Here is a 21,467-nt window from a genome sequence, read left to right as displayed (position 1 = left end):
CCCAGCGCATGTGCGCCCAGAGTGTGGGTCCTAGCGACGACCAGGCCCGGGTGCTGGCCGTGCGTAAAACTACAATGATTACAATGTGAAATGCAATGGGATTGAATTGTGAAAAGACTCCCGGCTCCTTTTAAATCAGCGCTCACTCTCCCTCCCGCTGCTTTTAAGGAAAGGCTTGGGGAAATGGGGTTAACCTAGAAAAGAAACAGAACAAAGTTAAGAAAGTCGAGGCTCTGGACCTTCAGAAACACACCCAGAATTGGCCTTTGCACAAATGGTTTGTGGCGTGAGGGCCAACACTTTAGGAATCCTAACAAAGAAGTAAAATTCTTGCCTTCTTCCCCACTCCTTTTTGTGTTGTGTAAAATATGGGAGAGAATGTCTTTCTCTGGCAGAGGGAAAAGTGAAATTTAGCAAGGTCTAGACTAAGTTAACATTGTAACATTGTATTCTCGACTGGATCCCAAACTTCTAAATTTTGCCCAAACTCTGCAGCTTCTGATTCCATCCTGGTTGGAATCTGCCTTCTCAGCAAGGTCTAAGGATGTTGCTAGGAACACCCTATTTAGCATAACCGTATTGACCTTAGTTCTCTCCACGTAGCAACTTTTAAATCTTAAATAAAAAGTGCTGGGGTGGAAGGACCAGTGGAAGGCCGCCAAGCTCCCTGTGCCACTTGCCTTTGCCACAAGGCGCTTTGAACCATCCCTGGCATCGCTTTGGTGAAGCCATTCGTGTGATGAAATAGTAGGATGTAAGGTGACTCGATGGGCCCCCAGAACTTCCTCAGAGCAGAGGCCAGGACTGCAAGCCCGACGGGGTTAGCAGTATTTCCCAATGTCCTGTAATTCCTCACAGCCTAAATCTAGAGAGTGAACATCCGTGCCAAAATCGACATCGTGGGGTGAAGATGGGCAGACAGCTGCAGCTGTTTGCCTGGGCGTCTATCTCAGAGAAATCCAAGGCACTCAGGTGGCAAGCAGGAAACTCAGGTGGGGGTGGGGGGAGGGGCACTGCAGGACCTGATGACACATCTCCCCTTCCTTGTGCACGCCCACCTGAAGTTGCCCCCAAAGGGCAGTGCCACAATAGCTGTGCTCTTCCGGTGCCCATATGGCAGAGGCATGGAGTTTGTGCACATGTGGCTGCTCAGCTTTGGAGTTCTGGAGCTGGGCTGGCATCCTGCTCCCAGTTCCAGACACACCACCCTCCTCTCCCTGTCGCCCTGTTTTGGGCTGGAGTGGCTCCACAGCCAAAGTGAGGCTAAACTAACACTAGACACAACTAATGTAGGTGCTTTCTTCTTTGGTTGGGGGTGGAGGGGAGAGTGATGAGAGGCCACAGTCTCACCCTGGATGTTGGTGGAGCTCCCCTGGTTCCCAACCTCAGATCCCCTGGAGGTAGATGCTGACAGAGCCCAAATCAGGATCCAACTCTTGGAGCTGCCTATTTGAGGGGGCGGAAAATGGGGAGTGGTAGATTGATTTAGGTTAGATTTCTAAGCTCCCAGCTGGATCACCTCTAGAGCAAGAGTGACACATTATGAAAAGCAAACTCTGGACCACCAGAACAAAGTGTTTGATTCCTGAGCCTTTTCTCCCTTTGCTTGTGAGCTGAAATGTCTTTGCTGCAGGAAATAAACAGACGGAGGGTAGGGAACATGGGCCCGGGGAACGGAAAGGCCAGCCTTCAGGTGCCACATCTACGGAGCCAGGACGGGGAAATCCGTGGGCTTCACTCAACTTCGCAAAAGGCTTTTATCTGTCTACTTCCCAGTCTTCTTGGGGTTCCCATTTGGTCCTGGAGGAATGAGAGGTCATAAGTGGATGATTCACTTTTGCAGGAATCTTTGGCCACTGAATATAGAGTTACAGAACCTCTATTCCAACAGCATCCAAACAGGGGAGAATACTGAACAAGATGTGGGGTGGCTTGCTCTTCTTGGGGACCAGTAATTTGGGTTTCATTAAGTTATTCGTGCTTAAGACCGTGATTTTTTTAAGTCATTGTAGGGATTTACGGTTGCAGGAACTCTCTGACATTAACCTCTGAATGGACGCTATGCATTCTTGAGCATCCTTATCCAGCCCTCGTTTGAGAAATACTCATTTCGTGCCAAGGAGTGCTTCCCGCAAATTTGTCTGTCTTTGCCCAAATCGCAATTTTTCAACGCAGGTAAGTTACAACTTGTCTCCCAGCACCCCACTAAAAGTATTGTTCTCAGTTCCTTCTCGCCTTTATCCCACATTCCTGCTCCCCCCTACCCGGCTTTGATTCCCCATTTCAATATAAGTGCTCAATTCCGCGCTTGCCCTGGGGTGCAGTCCTGGGGACAAGGAGCTGGGGAGCCAGGAAAGACCGTCGCCGACCTCTCCCCCAAAACGTGTCTACTTTCCAAGGCTGCTGATTGGAACACATTGTCTCCAGACATTACAGAGCTGAGGGTTGGCGTTTCTGCGTTGTCTTCGGTATTCACTGAAAACAGATTGACTGAGACCCCCCTCCCCCAACAAGCAACAACACATATACACGCACACAAGCACAAGCACACACACACACACACACACTCTTCCCCTCTCCCTCCATTTTTTCTCCCCCCCTCCCCTTTTTTTTAAGCATTGCTTTGTTGTGCTAAAACTAGTTGGACGAGTTAGGGTGTTGCTGCTGCTCCTGAGGCCCTGGCCAATGGAACCCGATCCACCCCGCTGTGCGTAAGCGCGCAATTAAGGATTTAACCAAGGCTGTGCTGCGCCTCAGCCAGCAGTCAGCCTGCCGGAGACAGAGCCTCCACGACTCCCAGCCTCCTCCTCGCCGCCGCCGCCGCCGCCGCCGCCTCCTTCTCTCCTCCTCCTCCTCTTCCTCCTCTTTCCTCACTCCCACAGCCATGTCTGCTTAGACCAGAGCAGCCCCACAGCCAACTCAGGCAGCAGCCGCCGCCACAGCAGCAAGGACAGCCGCCGCCGCCTGTGAGCGATGACAGGAGTGTTTGACAGACGGGTCCCCAGCATCCGATCCGGCGACTTTCAAGCTCCGTTCCAGACGTCCGCAGCCATGCACCATCCGTCTCAGGAATCGCCAACTTTGCCTGAGTCGTCGGCCACCGATTCCGACTACTACAGTCCCACTGGGGGAGCCCCGCACGGCTACTGCTCTCCTACCTCGGCTTCCTATGGCAAAGCGCTCAACCCCTACCAGTACCAGTACCACGGCGTGAACGGCTCTGCCGGCAGCTACCCCGCCAAAGCTTACGCCGATTACAGCTACGCCAGCCCCTACCACCAGTACGGCGGCGCCTACAACCGCGTCCCGAGCGCCACCAGCCAGCCAGGTACAGGGGAGGGGGCAGGCGGTACAGGAGACCAAGGATTCCAGGGGGGCGAGGTGGGGAGGGAGACTGGGGGCCATGCCATCCACTGCAGTGGGGGCGCACCGGCAGAAGGGAGAGGGGGCCTGGACTCTGCAACCAAGAGAGGTTCCCTGGCCAGCATTTTCGGAGTTCTTAGTAGAAGAAAACTGCGGGGGTCCAGACCAGCGTCTTTCCCCTCCGGCACCTGGAGGAGGGGGCTCAGTTGTGGGAGTCCCGGCTTCCTGGTCAGAAAGCCAGCGAGGCTCGAAAGGGGGTAAGGGTGGAGAGAAGAAAGAATCAAGCAGCCCAAGTGGCGTTTGCGTAATAAAGGGGAGGTTAGTTGGAATTTTCGGTAAGCGTGCTCGGCTGGTGCGAGTGGGAGTGGAAGGCTGCCCCAAAGACTCTGGCAGGATTAGTCTGAGAGCAGCCTCGAGCCAGCGTCGAGTCGGTGCCCGGTGTGCGCGAGGTGGGGGTGGGGGACTGGGGAGCTGTAGCCCGCCGGAGGAAGAGCGCGCCGAGAGTCTTGCGGTTTATTCAAGGCATTTCCAAAAACAAAAAGCCATTTAAAGGTGGACGAGGGTTGCTGAGGGGTCACGTTATTGGAGCGATTTTTTTTTCTTTCTCCGTAGGTGCCTAAAATTTGTCTTCCTCCTCCTTACATCCTTCTTTTTCGTCCGCCTTGAAACTTAGTTGGAGAGTTTAAGAGGGGTAGTGAGCTTGGGCGGGGAGAGAGACATGAGATCTCCTTGGAGAGGTTTTGCTGGTCAGGTTTGATCTCTTCCCACCAGCACATTAATAATCCTGCTAATATTAGCATCCCCTGCTCTGGCAGAATCGAGACCACAGCCCTCATCCTCCACCCTTCCTCTCCCAGGAGCTCGCCACACACACACACACACACACACACACACTGCGGAGAGGTTCTCCGCCCCTTCCACAGATGGGCACTTCTGATAAGGCAGTACTTTTGAGAAAGGGGACTTGTGGCCCCAGGGCACATTTGTAAAACACGCGTTCAGAAAGACTTTTTCCCTCGCCTATGCTCACGACTTTGATAAATTCGACCTGACCTGCCGCCCCTTTCCTACGAAAACACCCCACCTCCGATTCCTTTTCAATGTGTGACTTTTGCTAAACTTAAAAGAGAGCTCGGGGGTGGGGTGTCTTCATTCCTTTCAGTGTCTCTGTATTTCGTGCGTAAGTGAAAGATTTTTCTTTTCTTTTGGCCAAGAACTTATTAAGTCTATTTGTAAAAGAAACCAGACACATCTGTGCCCTCGCAGATCTGCAGGGAGATTATGGGGACTGCATAATCGGCCCTCTGTCTGCGGCGGCCGGGACCGCTTGCTGCTGAATTGAAGGAGCATAGTTTGCTTGTGGGTCTTTGAACTTTGGAGACCTCGGTTAGCGTCTTCCCTGCCCATGCGTCTGGCCTCTGCGGGCGCCCCGAACAGACGCTGACAGAAAGGGGGTCATGGCCTGGGGCCTCCCCTTGAAGCTCCGGGAAGGGTTGGCCAGGCTCACCCCAGAAACAAGGGTGAGCATAGGGTGGGTGTAAAAACAAGTCCGGGTAAAGCAGGAACCGCTGCAGGGGCTAAATCCCGGACGCCAAGAAGGGAGCTGAGCTGTGCAAAGCGCTTTGCACAAGCCCACGAGAGAACCTGAGTGAACCGAGGACGGAATTAATCAGACTCCCTGGCTTTTCCACGATTTGGGGGAGGGGCATATTTCTCTGGGTCTTGCGAAGCAAAGGTGGGGATATGGGGTAATAGAGTGAAAACTGCATGGTAAGAAACTCAAGGGCTGTATTTGGGGGTTCTGCAAAAGGGCCATTGTCTGCCGACAAGCTCTAACCGGGTCTGTTTTGATTATTTAGAGAAAGAAGCGGCCGAGCCCGAGGTGAGGATGGTGAATGGCAAACCAAAGAAAGTTCGTAAACCCAGGACTATTTATTCCAGCTTTCAGCTGGCCGCGTTACAGAGAAGGTTTCAGAAGACTCAGTACCTCGCCCTGCCCGAACGCGCGGAGCTGGCTGCCTCGCTGGGACTGACGCAAACACAGGTAAATCCGGCCGCGGCGGGCAAAAGCCCCGCCCCGGCTGACAGCCTGGCCGGGCCGCGCGGTTCGGTCCCGAAGGGCTGGAGCCGATTGGATAGCACCCTCGAGAAACTCACAGACAGAAAGACCCCTACCACGCGTCCTTCCCTCCATGAGTCAGGCCGGCTGTTTCCGCCATGCGACGGTGGGGACGGGATGGAGACGTCGTTCATCCGAGATGCCCCCACTTAAGGCCTCCAGGGATGAGGGGCCAATCTCCTAGATTGGAAACAAGGGGAGGGTTATTTCTAGGACGCTCTCGCAGCCCTGAAAAGTCTGGTTCTCTGCACAATGCAGAGCCTCTCCGGGTGAGCAGGGCCTCTCGCGGTGGTCTCAGGCCGCGTAAAGGCTGTGAACGAACGTCGCCTCGGGCTGGAAAAACTGAAGGGTCACGCCCTGCTCCTGCTGAGCTTTAGGCCACAGTAGCCTTGGGGGTGCAAGGTGGGGGGCGCTGTTATACGGGGACATCTTCCCTGGTTTGCCCCATTCCCTTCACTCCCACCCCAACCCTTCTATAGCACCCCCTATAGAAGAATAAAGAATATTCGAGCCTCTGCAGGCAGATTCTGACCTCTCAGAGCCGAGGAGGGAATTCAGTCAGTCGGGTGGGAGATTGGGAGCTCGCTCTAGTCGCTCCACACTCGCTCGCGCACGCGCGCGCGCAGCCGGCTCACGCCCCATGCGCGCGGGGTTCGGCTCATTGTTTTGGAGACCGCGGCGCCGTTCCGTGCCCCCTGCGCAGGCCTACGGTGCGCGCACCCCGCCGCTGACACTCGCGTCCCCTCCCTAGCCCAAACAAGAGGCGGAAGCCTCGAGGTTGTGCCCTCGAGGTGAGCAGTGCAGGCGGAGCCGGCCAGGGCGCCCTCGGGGGCCCTCGATCCAGGCTTTGCCTCAGGCCAAGCCCCTTGGCTGTAGGCCTCGACCTGCGCGGCCCGGACGCCAGGGCCGGGCTGCCTGGGGGCCGAAGATGCCTCCAGTCGCCGCCGTGGGGAAGGCGCGGGCGGCCTCTGAGTGTCCCGGTAACGTATGCCTTTGTTCCCCCACCCAGGTGAAAATCTGGTTTCAGAACAAAAGATCCAAGATCAAGAAGATCATGAAAAACGGGGAGATGCCCCCGGAGCACAGCCCCAGCTCCAGCGACCCTATGGCGTGTAACTCGCCGCAGTCTCCCGCGGTGTGGGAGCCCCAGGGCTCGTCCCGCTCGCTCAGCCACCACCCTCATGCCCACCCTCCGACCTCCAACCAGTCCCCAGCGTCCAGCTACCTGGAGAACTCGGCTTCCTGGTACCCGAGCGCAGCCAGCTCAATCAATTCCCACCTGCCGCCGCCCGGCTCCTTACAGCACCCGCTGGCGCTGGCCTCCGGGACACTCTATTAGACGGGCCGCTTTCTCTTGCTCTCTTTTTTGGGACTACTGTGTTTTGCTGTTTTAGAAAATCATAAAGAAAGGAATTCATATGGGGAAGTTTGGAAAAATGGAAACAAAAAAGATTCATGTGTAAAGCTTTTTTTTGCATGTAAGTTATTGCATTTCAAAGGACCCCCATCCCCCCTTTTTTTACAGACGAACTTTTTTGCGCAACTGTGGACACTATCAATGGTGCCTTGAAATCTATGACCTCAACTTTTCAAAAGACTTTTTTCAATGTTATTTTAACCATGTAAATAAGTGTAGATAGAGGAATTAAACTGTATATTCTGGATAAATAAAATTATTTCGACCATGAAAGCAAAATGTTTCTAAAAAAAATACTCCTTTGGCCCCCCTTATAATGGGCTAGTGACGTTTTATGCAGGCAATTAAAGGAAGACAAGCTCTGCAGAGATCCAACAAGGCAAAAAGGAAAACAGAAATTGGGAAATTCATGGATGCAGAACTGTACATGTGTATATATTGGATGCTGTACTTTCTGTCTATATACATATGTGGCCTGTTTATAGTACTGCCGTATAATATATATTTAGGTGTTTTTTGGCCTAACCACAAAAACGTTTAGATAATTTTAAGTTTAACCCCAAATTGTTTCAGGTAGAAAGTAATACTAGAATCTAAATACAGCCCTCCCACCCGGTGTATGAGCAAGAAAGCAGCAGAAATCCCTCAATAACCTCTCTGAATTCTAAGCTCAAAGCAATTATCGTAGAGAACTGCCTCCCCATCAGCCTCTGTGTATTGCCAGAGCAATTAGACAAATTATACTCCCTTCAAAGGGAGCTTCTAGAGATGAAAAAATGAAGGGAAAAGAAAGAAATTTCCCCTCATTCCTATTTCATTTTTTAAAAATCTGAAATGTTTGCTGCATGCCAACTGGTAGCACCTTGGACTCTTTGGTTTGTGAACATGTATAAACTCATCTGAGCTCTTTTAGAGAGAGGAAAGGATCACAGGACTTGAAGACAGTGATGGACCTACTGATTGTAGGCCAAGTAGGACATGCGGAGGGCATTCCTTCTGCCAAGAAAGGGAATTGTGAGGTGGTAGAAAGGAATGAAGGCATTGTGGCCCTGTGTTGATTTCATTTCACATGAGAGAATATTCTTAATACAATTTTTTCCCCTCCATCCTCTACCACTTCATGGTTTTTTAGGAAGCAGCTCCCTCTACTTTGCTTTCATGTAAAACAGTGGCAAAGCAGGTTCCAAACGTGGGAAATTGAATCTGTTTGCAGGGATTCCTCCTTTGTGAACCTTCTTTAGGGCAGAGAGGAAGGACTTGGAGCAAGCTTGGCGTATGTCGGGTCCTTCTCCCTGAGCCCCTGCATATATCGACACGGGCAGTGTGACCAGAGCTACAGCCGGTCTGCTGCTGTGCTCCTAGGCCTGAATTGTAGGCCACTCTTCGACTGTCCTCCAGTCTGCCTGACTCTGTTTCCTTGGGATACCAAGGGAAATCGTATGTTGGAAATTACAAGATGCGTGGGATATATTTTACAGCTAGGAAGTCGGCAGCAATAAATGTGACAAACGAGTCTTCTTAAGGTGGGGGGGGGGAGCGGTTTAAGATTAGAACAGAAAAAATTACATCCTGTCATCTGAGGATTTCTGAGAAGGCTCTTACAGGGTTGAGAGACTAGACCTGAAAAGGCACGCTGTGTGCCCGGAGGGGAATTTACCTGTGTGTTCTCTGTCTCTTTTTCTTTTTCTCTCCCTCTGCTCGATTCCTTCCTTCTCTTCCCCTTTCCTTTCTAGCCTGCCAGTTTGGAAAGGCTTGGGCCTTGGGGTAGATTCAATGGTTTGGCGGGTCTTTAGGCTCACGATGCCCAGTCCCAGAGCGGCACAAGCGCTGAGGCCTGGGCGGTGGACCCCTCCTCCTCTTCCACCCCCAAAGCCGGAGAGGCGGTTTCTCGCAGCTTTTCCCCAGCCCTCCTTTCTCCAAGGAGTTCTGGGCGGCGAGGCGCTCCGGGGAAAGTCATGCGAAGCTCCACTTTGTTTTCTGCGCTGGCAGAGAATAGGAGGATGGGGGGGTGGGGGATTGGGGAGAGGTGGAAGGATCTATTTCCTGCTTTTTCTTTTTTTGCTTGTAAGGATTTCGGGAGTTTCCATGACACCGAAAGCCGGCGCTTTATGTCTGGCGAATCCGGAGGGGAGAAACCCTGCGCCCACGGTTTGTGAGCGGCCGCTGTCCCGTGCGCGGGCGCCTCTCTCTCCCGGGGCTGCGCGTTTGGGAAGCTGGAGGGAGAGCACCCCCTGTACACCTCTAACACTTCCCACCCGCTCGCTGCCTGGGAATGGCAAGAATGTGCTTGGAACATGCTCTTTTCCTTCCGCACAAGGATAGGGCAGATATTTTTCCAGCAGTCCCCGTCATCTCCCCACCTCCATTCCTGGCTTTGAAAAGGAGATCCCTTCACCACCACCCCAATCACTCGGTGCCGTGAAGCTGACGGAAGGGCGAGTTCACACTCTTCTGGGGACAGCAGAGGAAAGCTCTTCTTTAATGACCACCCTTCCACCCTCAGCCTTGACGCTGCTTGTTGTTAAGGACACTAAAGGCTCGTTGCGACGGGGCAGGCAGAACGCCGCGCGGACAGACTTGGTTTCAGGATTCCTTCCCTTGTGCTAACCTCACTTCTTCCACTCGCAATGGCCTCTTCTCTCGCGCGGTTTTTTTTTTTTTTTAACTTGGTCGGAGAACCGTGGACAAAAATATTCTGGCAAACCAGTCTGCAGCGGGTTTTCCCTGGCACCATGGGGATTCTCCCGGGGGAGTTTAACTCCCTGCAGTCCTGCGCCCAAGGATGTAAAAATAACAGATCCTCAGCAAAGTCTAAAAATATCTATGTGCTCTTTCTCTCCCTTTCCGTCCCTCCCACCGTCCCTCTTTCTCTCCATTGTTTATTCCTATATCTAATAGAAACTTGTACCACTCCCCAGCGTCTTCTCAGTCTGCCGGAGCCCACTCTCTCAGACCTCTGCCTGCCCCTTCCCTTCCTGTCCCCACCTGCCTAGCTCTCAGTATAGTGCTCCCCAAGATTTCACTTTCTCCTCCATGGGCCTCTTCACCTCCCCTCGCCAGACTCCCAAGCCCCCACCCCCATCTTCAGACCTCCTCAAAAAGCCCAAGAGGCTGGGGGCATGCTGGCAGGGCCAGTGAGAGATTCCTCGGTGCCCTGCTGGCTTCCCGGGCCCTCCCGTGAAAGATCAGATAAATTGGCCTTTGTTTGAGGCTCGTGTTGAGTTAGGCGGATTTCTGCCCCCTTTCCCCCCTTTTTCCTGGCGGTCACCTCCTTGTGGAACAGGGGGCGGCCTGGGGAGCCGAGAGAAGCCGCATTCCTGTGGGTGCCAGGCGGCTCCAGTGCTGAGCCACAGGGCCTGAGACACACACACAGAGGAACCCGCAGACCGCGCTGCTCTTGATCTCTCTCTCTCACTCGCTCGCTAGCTCTCCCTCCGGTTAGGGCGCCCGTCTGGGAGCCTGTCCACCCACACTCGGATCCACTCAGGTCTCGGCATCAGGCATGAACGTCCTGACCCGCACACCAACACACTCACACACCCCCTCCTGGCGACACAAGCCAGGCCAGAATCTCCCCGCCCATGCCAATCCTCTCTCTCCCGCCCCGTATCCCACAATCCCAGACGCGCCGGCTGGCCTCCTTTGGCTCCTTTGATCCCACCGGACGCCCCACGGCTCGCGGCGTCCTGGCCGCGCCCTCCTGGGAGTCACCCACTGCGCGCCAAAGCCAGGCCGAGCTCGTCTCCTCCTGGCGCGCCCTACAGCTTACTCCGGCCTTGCCACCACTCGGTCTCCTGAGCATCCCAACCCAAAGCGCAAGGGATGCCTCCTGGAACCCTGCCCCCGCCCGCCCCGTCCTCTCCACCGCCTTCTCAGCGCTTCCTTTTATTTGAGGATTGGGACTTTTAGGGCTGCCCAACCACCACACTCCTCCCCACCCCAGACCCGCAACCCCTTGGATCGCGCGCCTCCCACTGGTCTCTGGGATCTCGCCAACCCAGAGCTCTCCAGCCCTCCCCGGAGGCACGCCCTGAGGGCAGACGCCCTCCGGCACCTCTGGGAAGAGCGCCACGCCGGCGGATCCGCCTGCGGTCACCTCTCTCCTCCACCCTTAAGCACCCCCTCCCACGGCGGCTGGGTGGAGGCTCCCGCCTCCCGGGAGGTTGGGGAGGGGGTGCTTCGCTTGCTCCGGCCCTCCGCTCGCGTTCCCAGGTTGCTCGCGGTCCTTGCACACTGTACTTGGTTTTTTCAGAGTCACAGCAAACTCTGGGCTTCGAAAACAGCCCAAATAGCGGTAGCACACGTGGGATTGGCTAAATATTTTTCTACTCAGCCGGTCCACCGCTACCCTCCCTCGGCCCCCCGGCCGCGTTTTCTTTTGCATCTGATAAGCTTTAGGTTCCCCTGTGGTACAGGGCAGAAAGTATAAATTGTATCTGCTGCGGAGGGGCGGCGGGAGCCTTCCCTTTCAATCATCCAGGGTTGCCGGCTGTAATGTAATAACCTGTTTTATAGGTCGAGCTCTAACTGTGAAGATAGGAACCGGGGGAATTTATATGAATCTCTCTTTAAAGGAGATGAGAGTCCTGTTTTGCAGCAATTAAATGTTTCTGCTCTTTTGTTCGCTGGGACTTCGTATTTACTTCTGATTTATGGGGATCCGAAGGAGTCCTTGCCAAAAGCGCATGTACTATTGAGTCTGTTCCACATCCTAAACCAAGATTTATATAAAACCGTGAAATACCACACATTACGACCTTTCGCCACAGGAAGAAAAAAAATGGCTTCATAACATCATTCTACACACACACACACTCCAAGTTTCAGTAATGACTCTCTGTCAAATCTCCACCATACACAGTCTATTGTATTTTTTTTTTAAGAAGTGGATGGGGGTGAAGGGCAGTAAACAATTTCCAAGGTATGATTTACGTGAAGGCATTTTTTTTTCCTTGCAAAGTCGAGAAGACAGAAATCTGCCACTGAAGCTTATTGTCATCCAAGGAGTATTTCTGCCACTTGCCCTTTGCAAGGTGGGAGCAGAGGGGTGGGGGAAGAGGCAGGATATGGACTCAACTTTCATCTATAAACAGGGGTCACTAAACAGGGGGCATTTCATCATTGCCCTTAAATTCACAGGAGCTAGGACGTCCACTTGCCACCCTGTGGGGTGGCCTTGGCTGGGCAGCTCCCAGGTCTGTGAGGCGATGGGAGGAGGGAGAATTATCACACACTGTCCTAGAGGCTGGAAAAGATGCCCAGGAAATTGTCTTCATTCCTGGTGGGATAATTGAGCTGGGGATATAAGGGCTTTAGGTATCCCTGACTAGGAGGTCCCCACCAGGAAACCAGACGGATTCCAGAAGTCTCAGCCAGAGCAGGGTTCACCCTCCTGGAGGCAATAGCTGGAGTCCCAGTTCGCTTTCATTCTGGGACCAACACAGTGCCCCAGCCTCTCTCCAGACTCTTGCTCTAACTCTCAGACTTCCTCTCTTTTCAGTCCTTCCATATTTTAAGGAGACCCACCCTACTCTTTTACAACCATATCTGGGGGCAGGGACAGTCCTTTATCAATAGCACATAAAACTGGACTTTCTGGAATCCAGAAAGAAGCACGTCAGTGACTTGCAGAAGAAGAAGAAAAAAGCAGTTGGACTGGTTTATATGGGGGGGGGGTGTTAATTAATAAAAGTTAATGATAGGATTAAAGCCAATAGCCAGCCAAGCGGAGTAGCGGAGATGGCTTCCCAGCCGGATTTATTTAATTAGCAGCAATTAATACATTTTCTGCTAATATCCTTTAGGGCTCTGAATGACTTGTTCGCCGTGAAAGAGAATGGAGACCGAGCACAGGAACACTTAAAGCACCGAGGGCATTTTGTTCTGATGACAAGAGAGATTGCGAATTCATTTAAGAAAATGTTCATAAACAAGTGACAGGCGCACTCTGAGGCAGTCTTGTTGGAAACAATGGTGAAACTGACAAATATTCTTTGCTTGGGGGAGGGGTACTTTTTTCCCCAAGGCAAAGAAATGCTTTAGGAGAGAAGAAAAAAAGACAGGAGGTTAAAAAAAAAAAAAAAGAAAGAAAAGAAAGAAAAATTATTTCAGACTGCAAGCAGCAGCAGATGCAGAAGCCCTTGCAAATAAATCAGCCCTGCACATATTGAAGATTTGGACATGTAATGCTTCAGACCACTGATTTGCTATTTTCCTAATTCCCACTCTTCTTTTTCCATATGAATCAAACAATCTTTTGTCCTTCAGGGTTTGATTTGATCGCTACTGTTCACATTGCACTTTTGTATTTTCCTCTTCCTATACCATTACTCATTGAGTGCCCTGTGAAATTACAATCGTACATTTTCAACTCAGCAACCCATTTGCAGTGCAAAAATAGGGTCTAAATAATGCCTGAATTAGCCCTACTGGACAGTTTCAGATGTAACATTCTGTAATAATTATATTGCAGGCTGGATTAGGATGCTATTATCATAATCTGGACGTTTACAATTATCTGTAATTTGCAAAGATGCGCCAGGTCTTGATTACAGCAGTTTTTTTTTTTTTTGTATCACGCTAACCATCACTAAACAGTGACAGTAATAACAGCTAATTTTGCTGGCAATATAAGAGGTGCTGGGGTGTGCAAACAATTTCACACCTGGATGTGCTCACTCAACCAAGAATATAGAGAAAGAGCTTCTGCCCTGAGACTCAGAAAAATATTCTCCTCTGCTTCTGTTCACTATAGATTTCTAGACCCTGATCATTGCTTAAGAGATATTCACTGGGGGTAAGTTTTTATTTCTTGCATACCTCAAGGCACAGTTCATATTTCTCTTCTCACACTTTCCAAGCTATGTGTGTTGCTGTTCTAATTGATTAGGGACTGCAACTTTGCTTTATAGATTTTTCAGTTCTGACCTTTTATCCCCCTTTAGCAGTAAAAGGGTTGTCGTTCTGGTGAGTAAAAGGATTTGAGTGAGAATGTGATCCTTAAGAAGTCGATTTGTCTTTCTTGCTTTCTGTGCTGTTGATGTATTTGGTGCAGCTTGTGACTGGAGACTGCGAAAAGGACCAGGTTTCTGTTAAGATGTGGGGAGAGCCGGCTGGAGATTCCAAGCTAAAATCTATTGGAAATTGTTACTCAAAGCTAGTCCTAGGCAAATCCATTGAGGTCTTTACATGTGGCGATGATTTTAAGTTTGGGGGCGTTAAGAGAGCAAACGGAGCTCTAGACAGTGCTCCTTCAGTATCACAGGTTTGCAGACATTTGCACCGGCAGGTGTAGTCTGAATCCCTCGACTATGCAGCCTCTTCGACATCTTCCTCCACTTTGGGGAAAGTTTCCGGAGTTAAGTGGCCTCTGAACCCCTTCAGGGTTCCTTTGCAGGGCCTTTGCCTCAAGCGGGGGCGGGGGGGGGGGTGGGGGGGGTGAGGGGGTAGGCGGTGGGGGGAGGGGCGGGATGCTTCTCGTAGAGCTCTCGCCCGCGGGGCCCAAACGCTGCGAACTTGGGGTTGGAGGGGCATGATTGGCTGAGACACTGCACCGGAGCTGCAGAGGCAAGGAACCAGTCTGATTTAGGAACGCACCAAGGAAGACTCTCCCAAGAAGCGGGGCTCTTCTATCTATAGATGACGCTGTTTCCTGACGCTGTAGACTCTGCAAGCAGCCAGAGATGTTAAGTGCAGGAGCCTGAGAAATCTTTGGCTCCCTCACCCCAGTGCCGAAAAGGCCTTTCTCCGGCGGTGGGAACATTTGGACTAATTGTGTCAAAAGATAATGAGATGCTTATTGGCGCCGAGGAGAAATCTTACCCTTCACCCTCACCTCCCGCAGCTATTGTTCTCTCTTTCTTTTTTTACATGGAAAATATGGTCAGAACGAGGCTCCAGAACTCGAACTCCGGGGAGGTTTGAGCGTGGGGAGGCGTAGTAGGCACCGTGACAGGGTGCTGCCTTTCGCCCACGCCCCTCCTACCAATCTCACTCTTGGGAATCACTTTACTATGGGGTCGATAGATTCTAAAGAGAGAAAATATTAACCCTTGAGGTTCAGAGGACCCAGAGGAAGCCCAGTTCCAAGGACATTTCTGGGGTGACCCTTTGGCAGAATTTCTTGTTTAATCAAACTCATATTAGGAGGGAGAGAAATAGTGACAGGCGCATCAGGACAACACCTCCGATGTGTTAACATGCATTTGCTGTGTTTCAGAATTTCATGCACTCACAGTGGTTTGGCATGTGTCTGGTGGATTTTTTTTTTTTTAAGGAAAAATTAGTGTTGGTTTCGATGTATGGTAGCTTTCTCCCTAACGTAATTTGAATAATTCAGCAAAGCCCCACTACCAGCTGTACTTCTGCAGCCTCTTCCATTCTTTTCAGCATTATAATTTTGGTTAATTTTCAATTTTAGGTCCTACGTCTCTGCAATTTGTGTATGAATAACAGAATAATTTCCCTCTTTTGTTTCGCCTTTCCTGTTCCTGAATCTAAATAAAGATGGCTTTTTAGTATTAAAAGTGGAAGAAAATTACAGGTAATTATCTTTGACGGTAAAAACGCTGTAATCAGCGGGCTACATGAAAAATTACTCTAATTATGGCTGCATTTAAGAGAATGGAAAAAAACCTTCTTGTGGATAAAAACCTTAAATTGTCCCCAATGTCTGCTTCAAATTGGATGGCACTGCAGCTGGAGGCTTTGTTCAGAATTGATCCTGGGGAGCTACGAACCCAAAGTTTCACAGTAGGAAGGGGGAAAAAAGAAAAGAAAACATTTTTCCTAATGTAACAATGCGAATGCTAGAAAATGACAAGACTGATCGGTTTTAAACCATTCTGAAGACTGACTGAGCGTGGAAGTTGCTCAACAAAAAAAGGAACGGGTATATTGGTAAGTAGTCTTTGCTTTGTGTCTAATTATAGTGACTGTCCTTTTGCACGACTGTATGTCGCTGTCATTATATGGAGCACTCTGAGTATCTCTATTGACTTCTGATAAATGGCTCAGTGGTTTCAAGGTTCATAATTTGAAGGATGCCCAGGTCTGTAGCCATTAATTCTCGCAGTATGGGGCTTCCTGCTTGTATGACGAAAGGACTTTTCATTTTCATTATTTCTGTGTTTTCCACAAGATCAGAAGGATGTATTTCATCCAGGATTGTGCATTTTCCTACCTGGCTAGCTTGCAAAGGGTTGTAAACATTAAGTAGTCATAATTGTACATTTACTTTCTGCTTTTTCTTTTATTCTTTCCTCTTTTTGTTAAAAAAAAAAAGCTGCTTCCAAACAAAGACAAATTCAGCTCTATGATTTTGGCTGAGGAAAGGGAAAGGAGAACACTTAGTTTCAGCCCTGGAAACTACTGGATGTCTAGAGGTCAACCTGGGGATAGATCATTCTAATGTCTAAAAAAAATAGATATATGTGTAGAAATTACAGTAAAAATATAACATATAAAGGAAGCTGAGAAAACCTCCATGGTTAATGTTAGAGTACTTAAGATAATGCCAAGTGCTGCAAACTGACATCTTTGCAGGCACTTGACGTTCATACATAGGGCTTCCCACATTAGGAAACAGGAATTCTTTTAAGAGTGACAGAAAATATACTGGGAGGGATGGAAGAGAGGGGGTGAGATAGAGACAAACAGAGAGAAATATACAGGACACTCCCAGCATTTTGTGGCTTTTACTCCATATATGAAAGAAGACAAAAACATACAAAGTATATGTACAACTAAAATTCAACAATATATACAGAAATGTTTCTCCATATAAATGTCCCTATTAGCTTAGTGAATGCCACCAATTCACCTGGTAAAGGTATCAAAGCAATAGAACGGTGATTTTGGTTGTTTCCTCTGTCTTTCCTGATTCCAGTTCAGGGTTTGGGGGGTGGGGTGGGGCAAGGGTGGTTTTTTTTTTTTTTTAAATCATCATTCTTGCTCATCGCATTTTGATAAAACATGCAGTGCTCCCTTTGTGGCAACATTCAAGTCTCACAGCCAATTTTTCCTTTTTCTTTAGAGAAGGGCTGTTATCTGAAGGTCTTTTCTTTTTCTTTCTCTCTCTCTGTCTCTCTCTTTTTTTTTTTGGTCAGTCTTGGATTGGTAAATAAAAATGCAGGAGTCGAAAAATGCTTCTCTTTCATCATGTCATGTCTTAAGCTCATTAAACAAGTAAAAATGCTGCCATGTTTGCGCAGATTCTTCTGGTGGGGGAAAAATGTCTGTTAAAAAAGTCGTTTTGATGGATACTCCCAAAGAGAAGAAGAGGCTCAGAGCCTGGATCCCAAGGGGTCAGGGAAAATATCCTTACAGTGAGGGGTTTCAGGAGCGCTGGCATAGAAACCAGTCTCTATCTCTCTCTTTCACTCTCCCTAAAATGCAAGATCAATTACTGAGGCTGCTCAAGGGAAAAGGAAGATGAGGAAAGGAAAGGAAAACAGAAAGGTGGGAAGGAAGGAGGAAAAGAAAGGGAAGAGTGAGACAGACAGACAGACGGGAGGCTGGGGGAGGAGAGAGAGAGAGAGAGGGAGAGCAATCGCCCAGACGGTCTTGCCACACATAAAAGTTCTCCCGAGCCTGCTCCTTCGGCTCGATTTGGCAGACGCAAGCAGGTCCCGGATCCTCCTTGCCTTGTTCAGACGTTTCCCTAGGGTATCGATTTCCCTCGGACAACTCACATCATCTGTGGTCTCTGCATCGTGTCCTGGTGTGGAGAGGAGTACCAATGCGAATAGCCAGGCATGTAGCTGTTAGGAGGCATACTGACGCCCTTGGCCGAGGCGGAAACGTCCCACACCGGAGGCAGCGCCGGCGAGCGCGGCGACAGGGCCGCTGAGCCCGGGAGAGGGTCGCTCTCATGCGGGTTACTGCCCTGCTTCAGCAGTTTCTTAAACTTAGAGCGTTTGTTCTGAAACCATATCTTCACCTGGAACGAAAGGCAGCAGCGATCATGAGGCCCAAAAAACATTGAACCGGTGCCTCCAGTCGAGGCTTTGGAAGCAATATCCAAAAAAAAAAAAACCTCGCAAGCCAAGCCCTCAAGTCCCCGCCTTGCTCCACCTCTTTCTAGCCCTCCTCCTACCCCCCCCCCCTCCCCTTTACTAGGTATCTTGTCTGGATACCTAAAGTCACTGTAACTCTTGAGTTGGATGCAAGTCTAGGTTTAAAACAACAGCGTATGAGATGAAAGCGTATGAGATGGCCAGGTTCAAAGCCTAAAGGAGGATTTTTAAACGGAGAACTTTTTGGATCGAAGCCAACTAAATGCACTTTCTCTGATAGTCTGTTTTTATATTTACCCACCCCCAAAACTGGCATCTCTATGCATGTACAGTGAGCAAAAGACTATGAACAGATTAAAGCGTGTACATTTATAACCAAATGCCTTGAATATACTTATGTATTATATTGCACATGCCATAGACTGTGCACGGAGCATCTTTCTCTGGACATAAATATATCCCCATAATCCTGTAGGGATTAGAGATTGTATGTACCTCCCTCATTGCCTACTTTGTATGTTGCTTAGTCAAATTGTGGTCAACAATCATCACATGATTATCAGTGCAGTCACTAAAAGTCAAAGGGCTCCTGAAAATTAAATGTGAATCAAGAATCTGTGATGGGAGCATATCTAAGCTAACATCCCAGATCTACTTTATTTGAAGAAGGAAATTCTATGATGCAGCTTCCTTTACCTAAATTCCTTAGCCATAGGAATCTGCTTTTCCAAGAGGAATACAAGTTATTAAGTAGCAGGAATCCCTTCATATCAAACTCGAAATATTTCCAGTGGCAATATGGCAAGAGAAAGCAGACTGAATTGAAAAGAAGAGCTTAAGGAGCATCTGTTCTAAGGCACCGCACAATCTTTCCCCAGTAAGTCTCATAAACCTGAAGTCCCTTGGCTGAAGATCACCCACCTCAGATAAGGCCTACTACCCCATGCAGCTAACTTAATCAACAAGGACAAAAACCACAGGTGTTGCAGCCTGGTTTCATGACCAGGGTCCTAATATACCTGCATAAGCCCCTGCCTGTGAAGTCTGAAATGCTCCATATATGTCTTTCAAATTAGTAGGACAGGAGAACTTCAGCAACTGTACTTAACTGAGGCTTCACCGGCTGTAATTTGGGGAGCATTTCTCTTTGATCTCCAACTCTGCCATTGCTCCCAAGTCCTGTGCTCCAGGGAGTTACCTCAGCCTGCACCAGCCAGTTATCCAGTAGGATTTAACCAGTGAACTTAGAGCAATCTTCAGAAAAACCCATCTCACCCATCCTAGAATGAATAGTTTGCACCTTGGTCCCTTTACTAAATCCTATTGGAGCCTACGGCTAGCTGGCTCTTCTCCCCCACCACATTTCACTTCATAATTCTTTCTTTCTATGTCAACGAGTTGAAATTGTTCTTAAGTCCCAGGGCCCACAAAATGATCCTTAAAAAACATAGGTCTTATTCTGCCTCCTGCCCTGCATATCTTTTTCCCCTTCTGCTACATGTTTGTGCCCTTTCATGTTGTTTTGCTCTAGAATAGGACTTGATTGAACTATGAGTTTGGTCACCAAAGGACACTAGGTTGGGATGGGGTCGCCGAGGGTTGGGAGGATGTGCAAATCCAATCCAGTATTCAACACCAGGTCATTTATTCCAAACCGTGTTGTCCCGGGAAAGTGCGTAACTGGAGCAAAGGCATTTGTCATTAAGCTCCTTCCATCCTTGGTTGACTAGGCCAAGAATTCCTCCTGATGTGCTCCCTGCCCGATCTGCAAGCGGGGTCAGCATTTCAGGGATACTCGGGCTTCTCGGGTATTACCTGTGTTTGTGTCAGTCCTAAGGAAGCTGCCAGTTCGGCTCTCTCGGGAAGGGCCAGGTACTGAGTCTGCTGAAAACGATGGTTTAAAGCCTGGAGCTGCAGGCTGGAATAAATGGTCCGAGGCTTCCGAATCTTTTTCCCTTTTCCGTTGAACCTGATTTCCCCGTTTTCAATCACTGTGGTTTTTTGTTGATCTGCAAGCAAAGGACACAGAGAAGCGGTCACCCGCGAGGCTACTACTGCAGTCCCCGAGTTTGGCCTGGCCTGCGCTGGGTCTCCCCAAAGCCCAATAAAGGTTTCCTCGAAGCGTCCCCATGCCATCCTGACCTCTCTGGGTTCACGGTGTCCGGGTGCTCCCAGCAGCTGCGAAAGCTTCTCCCCAACCCTGACTCTGGCTCTAATAATGCGCGCTGGTCGGACCGAGGGAGCGCCTTCGGCCCTCGGGCAAACAGCCTCGCTCGGCGGCGGCGGAGGCGGCGCCGGCCGCTCTCTCGGGCGCGCGGCGCCGCAGGACTGCTGCTCTCTCCGCAGAGCGGGGCCCCTCGGCCTGGCTTTACAGTGTCTTAGCTGTGCTTGAGCCACCCTGGTGTTTATGCGACCAGCTGACTTGATGTCACTAGCTCCAAGCCCGGTACATCAAGACACCTCGGCGTATTCGAAATGACTCTGCCAAGAGGGACCAAAACCCCAGACAAACCACAACCAGCCGCTCAGATCAGCTCCGGAGCAGGCTGGACCTCGCACGGCAACTTTGTCCCCCTCGGGTGCTGAGAACCATCCGCCCGAGGTCCCTCTGCTTCGCCTCCGCGAACAAAGGAGCAACCAACATTGTATTGAAAACCCTGAGGGAGGGGGCCCGGTCAGGGGTGGGGGTTGGCGGACACCTCGAAATGCACGGGAAAGAACCCAATTGTCAGCAGCTTAACCAGAGCCAGAGGCCACGCCAGCTTCCCTCCGGGTCACAAAAGCGCACCGAGCGCCCCACGCAAAGTAGGCCACTGGCTGTCCAGATTGGGTCGGGAGCAAAACACGCTCTCCAGTTTCGGCACAGAAATGTCCCCAGTCCTGCCAAACGCAGGTCACAGCCCAGAGGGGAGGAGGGAGGCAAAGGGCGCAGACCCAGCCTGCTGGAGAGCGCAGTGCGGACCAACGTGGAGCGAAGCCGGCGCCGAGCTGGAGGCGCGGCCCGAGCGGCGCGGGAGCCGGGGAGCGAGGCGGGCCGCGCCGCGGGGCTGCCGAGGGTCCGCGGCGGCGGGCAGGGGCCGGCAGGGCGAGGCCGGCAGGCAGGCGCCAGGCGAGCGGGCGCGCACGAGGCCCGGCCGGGGGCGCGCCGGGCCGCCTGGGGGAGGGGGCCGGCGGAGGCCCGGGCATTGAGGAAGTGAGCGGGGCGGGCGGGGTGGGGGGCAGCCGGGAGGCGGGAGGCGGGAGAAGCGAGCTGCCCAGCGGCCTCTCACCTGTGTCGTCCCCTCGCGTCTGGGCGGCCGCGCTGCTGTTGTGGTAGGACTGGAGGTAAGGGCTGTGCTGCGAGTGGCTCATGTAGGGGTAGGCGGCGAGCGAGCGGTGGTTGTAGGAGTTGCCGCCGCCCGACGCGTAGGGCGAGCCGTGGTGGTGGTGCTGGTGGTGGTGGTGGTGCGAGCCGGCCGCCGCCGCCGCCGCCGCCGCCGAGTGCAGGCAGTGCAGAGGGTAGTGCGCGCCTGCCATGGCCGGGGAGCTCTGCTGCGAGTGCGGCTGCGGCGGC

At 51.1% G+C, this 21,467-nt stretch overlaps 2 protein-coding genes and 1 long non-coding RNA gene across 4 annotated transcripts in view; 2 read left to right on the top strand and 1 right to left on the bottom strand.

The window, feature by feature from the left end:
• Positions 1-2,739: 2,739 nt before the first annotated feature.
• Positions 2,740-11,530, top strand: DLX5 (distal-less homeobox 5). Its single transcript, XM_001494149.7, has 3 exons — positions 2,740-3,328; positions 5,223-5,407; positions 6,492-11,530. Exons 1-3 carry the CDS (start codon positions 2,974-2,976, stop codon positions 6,819-6,821), a joined length of 870 nt encoding a protein of 289 aa, XP_001494199.1. The 5' UTR covers positions 2,740-2,973; the 3' UTR covers positions 6,822-11,530.
• Positions 11,531-15,574: 4,044 nt separating this feature from the next.
• The window catches only part of LOC138923735 (uncharacterized), a 67,581-nt gene continuing 61,688 nt past the window's right edge, over positions 15,575-21,467 (top strand). Inside the window, exon 1 of one of the 2 annotated variants that reach the window (XR_011437804.1) lies at positions 15,575-15,797. This is a non-coding gene — a long non-coding RNA (uncharacterized lncRNA). Of the gene's footprint in view, positions 15,798-21,150; positions 21,239-21,467 lie in introns of those variants that run through there. The other variant, XR_011437803.1, reaches the window with a different exon arrangement.
• Positions 16,581-21,467, bottom strand: part of DLX6 (distal-less homeobox 6) — a 5,429-nt gene continuing 542 nt past the window's right edge. Inside the window, exons 1-3 of the mRNA XM_023639246.2 lie at positions 21,184-21,467; positions 19,730-19,923; positions 16,581-17,838 (exon numbers count right to left, since the gene is read on the bottom strand). The exon at positions 21,184-21,467 is cut by the window's right edge and continues 542 nt beyond it. Of these exons, the coding sequence (XP_023495014.1) occupies positions 17,587-17,838; positions 19,730-19,923; positions 21,184-21,467 (730 nt within the window). The 3' untranslated portion in view covers positions 16,581-17,586. The remainder of the gene's footprint in view (positions 17,839-19,729; positions 19,924-21,183) is intronic.

Source organism: Equus caballus, chromosome 4, assembly GCF_041296265.1.
Source record: "Equus caballus isolate H_3958 breed thoroughbred chromosome 4, TB-T2T, whole genome shotgun sequence".
NCBI classification, from domain to species: Eukaryota; Metazoa; Chordata; class Mammalia; order Perissodactyla; family Equidae; genus Equus; species Equus caballus.
Note: the sequence above shows the minus strand (reverse complement) of the source record. Positions and strands in the feature narration are given on the sequence as shown.